The sequence below is a fragment of the Podarcis vaucheri genome, assembly GCF_965113315.1.
Source record: "Podarcis vaucheri genome assembly, chromosome: 1".
In the NCBI taxonomy this organism is placed as follows: Eukaryota; Metazoa; Chordata; class Lepidosauria; order Squamata; family Lacertidae; genus Podarcis; species Podarcis vaucheri.
Window position 1 is genome coordinate 7,540,130 of NC_138759.1, and position 11,665 is coordinate 7,551,794.

The following is an 11,665-nucleotide window of genomic DNA, read 5'->3' on the forward strand; positions in this document are numbered from 1 at the left end:
ACTCCTGGCCACAGACACCAAATAATAATAAATAAATAAACAAACAAACAAATATATTATTATTATTAATATCCCACCCATCTGGCTGGGTTTCCCCAGTCACTCTGGGTGGCTTCCAACAAAATACTAAAAATACAATAAAACATCAAACATTACAAACTTCCTAAAAGAGGGCTGCCTTCAGATATCTTCTAAAAGTCAGATAGTTGTTTACAGTATTTGCTTGACATCTGGTGGGAGGGCATTCCACAGGGCAGGTGCCACTACCGAGAAGGCCCTCTGCCTGGTTCCCTGTAGCCTCACTTCTCGCAGGGAGGGAACCGCCAGAAGGCCCTCGGAGCTGGATCTCAGTGTCCGGGCTGAACGATGGGGGTGGAGACGCTCCTTCAGGTATACTGGACAGAGGCTGTTTAGGGCTTTAAAGGTCAACACCAACACTTTGAACTGTGCTCGGAAACGTACTGGGAGCCAATATAGGTCTTTCAGGACCAGTGTTATGTGGTCCCAGCAGCCACTCCCAGTCACCAGTCTAGCTGCCGCATTCTGGATTAGTTGCAGTTTCTGGGTCACCTTCAAAGATAGCCCCCTGCAGAGCGCATTGCAGTAGTCCAAGCGGGAGTAGCCACCCACAGTTCCCCACTGCTTCCAGGGACTGGTCTAACGCCTTCACAGCCTCTCCTGATTCAGAGGGAACGGAGAGATAATAGCTGCTTGTCCACAGCATATAGTTGACATCATGCTCCAAATCCCCAAATGACAGCTCCCAAGGGGTTCCTATAGATGTTGAACAGCACAGGGGACAGAATGGACTAATTTTCAGGACCCACAACTCAAACGCCATGGGGCCAAGCAACAATCTCCTAGGACTAATTTCTGATCCTATTGGCTTCCAAATATATTCCAGGCAAGACTACCTGAGAGACTGTCTGTCATACATTTCTACACTTGGGGGATAATTTGCTTAAAATACCGCTCCATCTTGATTGTACTGTACGTGCAAATCACAAAACGTTGCTACTGTAGAGTGCAACTGCATTTTCAGGGTGGGACTGAACTGAGAAAAACAATTGCAAATTATATTTTTGGTATTTGCCGAATCCACACTCTGCAACAGCGACGTAACGCTAAACTATCTCAGCAGCCTAAACTGCAGTGCTATAAAGGCAGTAAGCACCACTGAACCTATAAGTTTGTTATCTGGTTAGTGAGGAGAGCGCCAAACCATAAATCCTGTTCGGGCGACACTCTGAGACAAACCTTGGTTTAGCTTAGCAAGGCACGGCAGTGGAAAGGACCAGGGAGGAGCAAAGTTCTGCTAAGGGAGACTGGCGTTTGCACAGTCCCAGTAACAACCCTGACGGATGAATGGCTGGCACTTGCAAATATAGCATTAGGCAATCTGAGCAGTTTCAAAATTTCTTTGTTTACTAAGCATGAGCGAAGCAAACATGCTAAACTATTACCACTCTCCAATGCAGCGGGGAATTTTCCTGGTGCAAACTGAAAAAATTCTGATGTACGGGGGGGGGGGGAGAGAGAGAGAATCTGATTCAAACTTTTCCCAGGAAATCCATACTTGGCAATGCCGCAGTGATGTGCCGAATGCAGAAAACAGGGAGCACCTCCTTTTTTCCAATACCCACTTCTCCCATCCTATGGCATGCAAGATCAGTACTGCTGCAAAGGAGTAGGTATCAGCCGGCTTAGTTGAATCCCAAGGTCAGATTTAAGGTAAAGGTAAAGGGACCCCTGACCATTAGGTCCAGCTGTGGCCGACTCTGGGGTTGCGGCGCTCATCTCTCTTTACTGGCCGAGGGAGGCAGCGTACAGCTTCCGGCTCATGTGGCCAGCATGACTAAACTGCTTCTGGCGAACCAGAGCAGCGCACGGAAACGCCGTTTACCTTTCTGCCGGAGTGGTACCTATTTATCTACTTGCACTGGTGTGATTTCAAACTGCTAGGTTGGCAGGAGCAGGGACCGAGCAACAGGAGCTCACCCCATCGCAGGGATTCAAACCGCCGACCTTCCAATCAGCAAGCCCTAGGCACCTTGGTTTAGACCACAGAACCACCCGTGGCTCATCTACTCCGGTAGGCTCACAGTGGCTGACCACCAAAAGCAGGATTCGAACATAGGAGCCCTCTCCCCTTCTGCAATTTCCAGCGACTGGTATTCCAGAAGCAATGCTGTCTCCAAAAGTGAAGGCAGAGCACAGTCATCATGGCTAGGAGTCGTGGAAAGCTCTCTCCTCCCTGAAGGTCTAATCATCCAAGCCATGGTTAGGCAAACTAAGGCCCGGGGGCCGGATGCGGCCCAATCGCCTTCTAAATCCAGCCCGCGGACAGTCTGGGAATCAAGAGTGTTTTTACATGAGTAGAATGTGTCCTTTTATTTAAAATGCATCTCTGGGAACTCCTACTTGGGGACTTCCCTGGCTTTTTTTCTGGCCCACGTAGGACCAGTCTGGATAGTTAGCCCTGGTGAAGACTTGACATTTTCACCCCCCTAAAAGTTTGTGAGTTTCTGCTGAAATGAGGCTGCATTTTAATGTTGTATTTTAATCTTGTTTTTCAAGTTGTATTTCAATCAATTGTTTTATATCTGGTGTTAGCTGCCCTGAGCCCGGTCTTGGCTGGGGAAGGCAGGGTATAAATAAAATTATTTATTATTATTATTATTATTATTATTATTATTATTACTACTACTACTACTACTACTATTGGTTATTTGTGGGGCCTGCCTGGTGTTTACATGAGTAGAATGTGTGCTTTTATTTAAAATGCATCTCTGGGTTATTTGGGGGGCATAGGAATTTGTTCTTTTCCCCCCAAAATACAGTCTGGCCCCCCACAAGGTCTGAGGGACGGTGGACCGGCCCCCTGCTGAAAATGTCTGCTGACCCCTGGACTCTAATCATCCAAGCCATCTGAGTTGGTGGCCCCACTGCCTACTGTGGAAGGGAGTTCCACAGTTCAACTATGTCCTGCATGAAGGGCTTTCTCTCATCTACCCTTAATCTTTCAACATCCAGCTTCGTTGAAAGCCCAGAAGCTCTAGTGCTATGAAAGGAGAAAAACTTTTGTCTATCCAATTTCTCAATGCCATGCAAATTTTGTAAACGTCCATCAGGCACTGCGCTACACAGGGAGACTTTCTTGAGGAGCGGCTTTCCTCTGCCCTTTAGAAGCTCGCGGGGCCTTCTCTGTCGTAGCCCCAAAGTTGCGGCACTCCCTCCCCACAGACGTGCTTCTGGCACTTTCCTTATAAATTCACCCTGGCTTTTGACACACGAGGTGTATAATTTTAGAACTCACCCTTTTTCCATGGCTGTTTTAAAGTGTTTTTAACATGTTTAATTTCTTGCAACTCTGAGAGCTGGAAGTCAGGTGATAATAATAATAATAATAATAATAATAATAATAATAATATAAAGTGCTTTAAATGTATATTGTGGATGTGAGTTTTGAACCTACCAAATGGGCAGTAACAGTGACCTCCTTAAAAAGCTTTAAAGTAGGGCTGAGAATTCTTGATTTAATTGTTTTATCTTTTTGTAAAATGCCTTGGAGGGTTTTTTGTTTTTTACAATCAAGCAATGTATAAATTTTATGAAAGTAAAGAAAAACCCATGTATTTAACTGTTTTTCAAAACATTTGAATATGCAGCATTCTGCCATCCTGTCTTGCTGTCCAAGAAGCCAAAGCTTAAACCCATCGCTGTCACTTGCCATAGTCTTGGCCAGCGCAACCTGCCTGCTTTGAACATGCATGCGCTGCGCATGACGGCTGCAACATCTAGAGATGGGTGTACAATGTGGCCCATGGCCGACTCACCTCGGCTTAGCTCAACGCTTTTCAGAGGAGGAGCTACCAATACAGACGTTCAACTGCCAAAGTGAAGTGCAAAGAAACAATGGAAGGACCTCTCTGGGCATCTGTATTGGGCATTAGAAGTCCTCACAACAACTGCTACAACAGCAGCAAGAATACTAATCGCTAAGTATTGGAAGACACAAGATCTACCCACTCTGGAAGAATGGTAGATGAAGGTGATCGACTACATGGAATTGGCTGAGGTGACTGGCAGAATCCGAGACCAGGGAGAAGAGTCGGTGAAAGAAGACTGGAAGAAATTTAAAGACTACTTAAAGAAATATTGTAAAATTAATGAATGTTAGAAAGGTGTTGGATAGAAATTAAGCGGTTTCCAGCTGTAATGCTTTAGGAGATATGAAAAAAAGGACTATAAATGGGTAAAAAATTTATGGTAAGGATTTGCTGAACTAACAAACTGAACTGGAATACAAAGAAGGGAAGTATGAGGAGGTGGGAGGAAATAAGAGTATGGAAGTTATGTTATTGAAAATTAATGTGTGTTTTTAACTGCTTATTATTTTGTATGTTTATTTTTTATTTTTCCTTATATTTAAATTTTTTTCTCAATAAATATCTTTTTTAAAAAAATAAAAATGAAGTCCTCACAACAACAGCCCTCTGAGGCAGGCTAAGCTGAGAAGAAGAGAAAGGGTGGGTTTTTGAACTGGCAGGGTCAACTCCAATCCATATCGCCATCGTTGCTCTTTTGAACCTCAGAATCATAGAATTGTAGAATTGGAAGGGACCGTCGCAAGAAGTAATCCAAAAGCTTCTTCTTAAAATAGTAATAATAATAACCATGCAATTATACATAGAGAGAGAGAGCACCCACCATTGCCCAGCAAAAGCAGAGCTCCACTTAGCAATGTCAGGTGTATGAGTTTTTAGTCTATTCTACTGCGGTTTTAACTTTCTATGTTTCAATTCAATTTAATTTGTTGTTTTTTGTGATACTTTTATTGCTTTATATTTTTGTAAAACCACTCTGAGGCGCGTATTTCCCCCCACCTACAATTTTCACATTTTTATTGCATAAAATTAATACGCTGCTTTTATAAAAAAAGGGGGGCATTACTAAAAGGTAACGTAGCAATAACTTGAGTGTGGGGTGGGGGAAAATCACAACCCTACTTTTAAACCTATTTTTAAACCTAAAGTACTGAAACAGATTAAGGTCCCCTCCGCTTCCTAAGAACCTGGGTAAGCAAGGCTTGTCTGAAGAGGAATATTTTTAGCTGACGCCCTCAAGAGGCAGGGAGTTCCACAGTTGAGATGCATAAATTTTATGAAACCAATAAATATATAATAAAATATGTAATACATAATAAACAGAGGGAGAAGGAGAAAGGGGGGGGGACAACCCGCACAAACCAAGGAGGCTCCATATTAACATAAATTAGAATATGCAAATATATGCAAATTAGGCCAAGAGGGTACCGCCTCCCTCGCCCCGCGGTGCATCATGGGGGTAGGAGGAGGGGGACGGGTACGTTACCAGAGTCTCCCCCGGGCACGGAGAGGGGCAGGGCCGCCACGTACAAGGCCGCCACCCCCGCGCCCACCGCGCCGGCCCCACTCAGCGGCCCCATGGATCGGAGCCGCGCATGCGCGCGCCCAGCCGGTCTCGCCGCCCGCTCGCCCGCTGGCTTCCGGGTTGTGGGCGCGGCCAACGCCGGCCTGTTCCATTCCCCGAGGGCGCGGAGGAGGGAAGCTTCCTGCACCCCCTTCGCGGTGGTTGCGCCCACGCCGGAGCGCTCACCGCTTGCCTGGCCTGGCTGCGGCGACGCGCTCCCCCGCCCGGCAGGCAGCGGTACTGCAGGCACGAGGGGACCCGGGAGATTGCGGGGAAACGGGGTCGCTAAGATGGGGAGTCTTTGCGGAGGCGTGTAGTTCTTTGAGGGGTTCCTTGAGGCCCCAGATCGCCGCATCGAGGGCAGACCTCCTGCACAATTTTCTCTTCTTGTGCCCAATCTACTGAAAATCAGCTTTCTATATTTACCTGAGTTGCATCAGAGATGGAGGAGGGGTGGAAATCTCAGGTAATACTCCCCCAGTAATATTAATGAGCATTTCAAATATCTCAAAACAGTTCATGTGTGTTGTCTAGTTCAATGTGATGCTCTCCAGGGTTTACTGAACTACAGCTCCCCTCATCACTGTAAAAGACAATATGATATTATACCCATTTGGCAGATGGGAGGACTGAGGCTGAGAGACTGACTTGCCTAAGGAACCCTTTTGAGTTCATAGCACAGATGAGATTTGAAACACAAGACTTGCACTAAGCACCCAAGAGCAGATCTAATGTGACTTCTGAGTGCAAACAAGCTGGAATTTGTGAAGGATTGCTTGGAAGGGAACATTAAAATAATAATAATAATAATAATAATAATAATAATAATAATAATAATAATAATAATACAGTTATGACATCTTCCGGGAGAATTAACAAGCCTTGAAAGTGCACAAAATAATGCTAAAAAAGTAAATTCAGCAGGAAGTAAATTCAGGCAAATTGGGGGGTGGGAGGTTAGGGAGACAGAGAGAAGGAGCAGAAAGTAAAGGGCTAGAGTGAGATGTTCAATATCCAAATTCTGTAGGAGGCAGTGATGGCCGTTAACCTAGATGGCTCAGAAGATGATTAGACAAATTCATGGAGGAGAGGGCTGTCAATGGCTGTTAGAATTCCTGCTCCATGATTGCAGTCATGGGATTGTTGTCTTTCACATGACGGTGTATGTTTTGACTCCACAAAGTGGGAAGTGACGGAGACAGGATGTTTGTGTTATTGTGTTCCGTGAAGTGGGACTATTGTCCTTTGTTCTTTCTCTTTGCTGTCTGATGCTAGAGAGAGAGAAAGCCATGTCGCAGTGCTCCATGTGTGTTTATATGTAAATAAAGTAGATTAGCCAAAATGCTGAGTTGCTGAGGTCTGTCACGAAAGGTCACAAACTCTGCAGATCCGTAAGTGTGCCGGTGTCGGTTGGCTTCGGTCGCTGTGATGTTCAGGCAGAAGAAAGCTTTTGAAGCTCCCGAACGATCGACCAGGAGGGAGGGAACATGCCAGTCGGGCATGTGTCTCTGCCAGGGTCCTACTCGAGCGTAGGCTGAACTCCTGACATGCTAGCCATGGTGGCTGCGCTCTGCCTCCACGGATGTTTCTGAAAACCAGTCAGTGGAAACCACAGGAAGAGCAATGGCTCTTGTGTTTGGGTCTTGCCTTCAAGCTTCCCCATGGAACATCTGGTTGGCCCCAGTGAGAACAGGATGCTAGACTTAGATGGGCCATTGGCCTCATCCAACAGGCTGTTGGGAATCTGAATACGTGCAGCTACCCACACAGAGTCAATTAGGGTTTGGCCGGCAGCCAAGGCAATGTGAAGGAGTAAGTCTGCCTGGTGATACAGAGGCATGGAGACAGCTCCATGATTGGTCAAGCTCTCTCACGGGAATAATGATTAATGGCCTACTAACTGGAATGTATGAGTTTGAGTGTCAGTTCAGTGTAGGAGTTGTGAGTTGTGTGAGAGAGAGTTAGTCAAAAATCCGTGTTCTGTTCTGTTCTTGTAAATGTTGTTGTTGTTTAGTCGTTTAGTCATGTCCGACTCTTCGTGACCCCCTGGACCAGAGCACACCAGGCACTCCTGTCTTCCACTGCCTCCCACAGTTTGGTCAAACTCATGCTGGTAGCTTCGAGAACACTGTCCAACCATCTCGTCCTCCGTCATCCCCTTCTCCTTGTGCCCTCCATCTTTCCCAACATCAGGGTCTTTTCCAGGGAGTCTTCTCTTCTCATGAGGTGGCCAAAGTCTTGGAGCCTCAGCTTCAGGATCTGTCCTTCCACTGAGCACTCAGGGCTGATTTCCTTAAGAATGGATACGTTTGATCTTCTTGCACTCCATGGGACTCTCAAGAGTCTCCTCCAGCACAATAATTCAAAAGCATCAATTATTCGGCAATCAGCCTTCTTTATGGTCCAGCTCTCACTTCCATACATCACTACTGGGAAAACCATAACTATACAGACCTTTGTTGGCAAGGTGATGTCTCTGCTTTTTAAGATGCTGTCTAGGTTTGTCATTGCTTTTCTCCCAAGAAGCAGGCGTCTTTTAATTTTGTGACTGCTGTCAGCATCTGCAGTGATCATGGAGCCCAAGAAAGTAAAATCTCTCACTGCCTCCATTTCTTCCCCTTCCTGTAAATAGGCCAACTGTATATAATAAACACCTAACTACAAGTTCCTGGTTCCTGCCTCATCCATCCTGTCTGCAGCCAAGTTGCCAATTGCTTCCGTGAACTCTGGGTTTTCTCTGCTAGGCCTGGTTAAGGTCCTGCAACTAGTCAGAAAGTTGCGAAACACCAACAGGTTTTGCCAATGATCCTTAGGTTCTTTTGACTAAAGTTAGTGAATACACTGCTTCATTTTCTGTAATGTACCAGCTTCCACTTCTTGCAGAATTGTCCTGCAGCTAAGCCCCTGATCCCTTGCAGCAAGGACAACATATGCATGTGATTTATATGTAAAAACTGTTGGGGGGTTGTGTGTGTGTTCCTCTCACCTGAATTCCCATTTTCAGACACTGGACTTAGTGCATCATACGGAGCATGCTTGTATGCCAAACAGAAGGATATCCAAGAAAAAACACACAGAGAGAGAGACGCAAATCTGGCCAAGGATTGCAGTAAAGGATATTTTTTTATTTAAAAAAAAACAGTAGTTCAACGCGTGGCAGTAGTTTAGAAAGCAAATAGAGTACAGGGAAGTATTGATAGAAGAATAAAACACACATTCACAGAAATCATTATGGGATTGTAACAAAAGACTAGAGAAGCTGTACCTGGAGTACTGGAGGAGATTAAAGAAAGGGTTTTGAATACAAATGGAGGGGGGGGGCTTGAGAGATATAGCGGAACACATAACCGGGATGATAAAACAGTCATGTGGATTAAATCTAAGCAGAGACGTTTGGGAAATTAGGTTTGCATTTCATTTATTATTATTTTTTAAGGAAAGGGGGGAGTGGAAAAAGAGAGGAGATTAAGGGATGGCTTGATTGAAATGTTGCGTATCAAATTCTGAGCAGGTGGGCGATCGTGGACTATCTAAGGTAGCCACCCCGGTTCAGAGGTCTGGGTGTGCCCAGGTGCTCATGTGTGGTGTGTGTGTCCCCCTCCCACACACACCTTTTCAATACACATAATGTTGCTCCGTATAGTTAAAGCCATGGCTTTCCCAGTAGTGATGTGTGGAAGTGAGAGCTGGACCATAAAGAAGGCTGATCGCTGAAGAATTGATGCTTTTGAATGATGGTGCTGGAGGAGACTCTTGAGAGTCCCATGGACTGCAAGAAGATCAAACCTCTCCATTCTGAAGGAAATCAGTCCTGAGTGCTCACTGGAAGGACAGATCCTGAAGCTGAGGCTCCAAGACTTTGACCACCTCATGAGAAGAGAAGACTCCCTGGAAAAGACCCTGACGTTGGGAAAGATGGAGGGCACAAGGAGAAGGGGACGACAGAGGATGAGATGGTGGGACAGTGTTCTCAAAGCTACCAGCATGAGTTTGACCAAACTGCAGGAGGCAGTGAAAGACAGGAGTGCCTCGCGTGCTCTGGTCCATGGGGTCACGAAGAGTCGGACACGATTAAACAACTAAACAACAACAAATGTTGCTCCCTCCATTGAAATGAATGGAAGTGCTGGCGGGGGGGGGGGTCAGATTCAAGCTGGATGGTCAGTGATTTGTGTTTTCCAGGAAATGTTGGACTTGAACAATTTTCAGTGCAAGTCAGGTCATTTGCATGGGGTAATTGACAGTTTGCAAAAGGAATTCTGATGCTGTAGAGAGTGATCTAATTCACCGTGTTTTCCTTGCATTTAGGAAACGATGGTAGAAACTTTTTTTGGGGGGGTAACAAATGTTTATTCACTTTCAGTATCTAACATGGCAACAGATATGTTTACAGTAATTCCTTCTCCCCCACCCAGCCAGCCATTTAGCAGACCAGATTAATAAATTTTGTGAGAGTCTTTTGTGACAATCTTTAAGGGTTATCATCAGAAAACTTTATGAAAGGATAAACAAAGTTAGAAACTTTGAAAATGTCAGTCTTGCCCGGTGTTGTATTTGCAACTTGCATCCATTCATTGTTACTAACAGTCTTACGAAAGGGACATTTTTATGTGGAAAAATAAGCACTTCAAGTTTTTCGGGAAAATCTTTCATTCTTGGAAATTTAAGACACACATGCGCACAGACACCACTGGGGAGGAGTGAGACAGAAGCGATCTGGCTAGATCCACTAGCATTCTGCTCTAGTCTATGATTTATTATACCAAATTTCTTGTCTCACAAATAATCAGTGCCTGTGAAACTGGCGCCCTCCAGGAGATTTTGGACTACAATTCCCATCAGCCCCAACACCACAGTGTTGCACTGGATGATGGGAGTTGTAGTCCAAAGGTTCTGAAGGACACCCAGTAAGTAAAGCCTAAGTCTGCATTTAGCGGGTTTTTGGAAAATGAGATGGACATGACATTTTCAGAGGTGTGCTTTTTTGTTAACCTTATTTGATTCAATTAATATATTTTGCTGTAGGTGTGGATTGGTGTTTTCTGTAATTTTCTATAATTAAAGCGTTTTTTGTTTTTTTAAAAAAAAAAGCTGAAGAAAAAACAGGAAAATACTTTCCGCTTCTAGGTATAGAGCTAGTTCTGAGATTAAGCTTTAAGTTTCTAACACTTCACCTTGCGCTGTAACTCTAAAACTTGTGACACTTGAGCATACTCTAGTGGCGAGTCAGCGAAACAGAACTGGAGGAATCTGGGGGGGGGGGGAAGGACCAGTTTAAGGAACGGCCAAAGCTACCACCCTGAACAAGTCAAGAAAAAGTCAAGTATCTTTAAGAAAGTCGGCAAGAGATGCAAGGAGGGACTCGAGAGCATCAGAAATGGGGAAATGCAACAGCAGGAAGAAAATGAGGTGGTGAGGGGCGAAGAGCTGGGCCTGAAAGCAAGGAAGCCCAGTATAAACTCAAAATCGTGATATGCCTAATGCACGTCGCATTGCACAGTGGAGTGTAATAGATTTAGAAAACCTTTCCTCGCCGCTATCGGTTAGCCAGAAAGTGTTTTCTTCCCCCCCCCCTTTTTTGAATAATTTTTATTAAGAATTTCAACATAACAATTTATCAAAAACATATCATCTTCTTCCCCCCAATTCCCCCCAAAAGAAATCCACCCACATGTTATTCTCTGCATATTATAAAATTGTAAAGATCCTTAAATTATCTGTCTATATGTTACCAATAATAAATTTGTGTTTGTTTATTTAAAACCTGCCAAGAAGTCCAGTTCGTTTTGTTGTTTCTTTAAGTACTTTGTAAAAGGTCCCCATTCTTCTTTAAAGTCACAGTTGTCCTTATCAATAGAGTTTGTGCGTCAATTTCGCCAGTTCCACGCCGGAAAGCATTCTTTAGCTCTGGGGAAACTGATATATCAGCCGGGCAGTGGGAAAGCCATGTGGTTCATTCATACCCCCAAACATCCTGGCACAGGCAAACGAAAGGTGGTCTTTGAGACCATGTGCATAAGCCGTAAGATGGCACAAGATTGGATAGCTTGGTGCTGATAACAGCAAGGTTGAAGGTTCAATGCCCGTGGGGTACGGCTGCATATTTCTGCATCGCAGGGAGCTGGACTCAATGAATCTTACAACCCTACAATTCTGTCATTCTATGACTGTTCCATGTAGTCCGCACACAATCTAGACCTCACTGAATCAGGTT

At 44.8% G+C, this 11,665-nt stretch overlaps 1 protein-coding gene across 2 annotated transcripts in view; it reads right to left on the minus strand.

Annotated features, from left to right (window-relative positions):
- The window catches only part of TMEM260 (transmembrane protein 260), a 62,337-nt gene extending 56,833 nt beyond the window's left edge, over positions 1 to 5,504 (minus strand). For both annotated transcript variants that reach the window (XM_082217802.1, XM_082217803.1), the window contains exon 1: positions 5,374 to 5,504. In XM_082217802.1, the coding sequence (XP_082073928.1) occupies positions 5,374 to 5,467 (94 nt within the window). In that variant the 5' untranslated portion in view covers positions 5,468 to 5,504. The remainder of the gene's footprint in view (positions 1 to 5,373) is intronic.
- Positions 5,505 to 11,665: the final 6,161 nt, after the last annotated feature.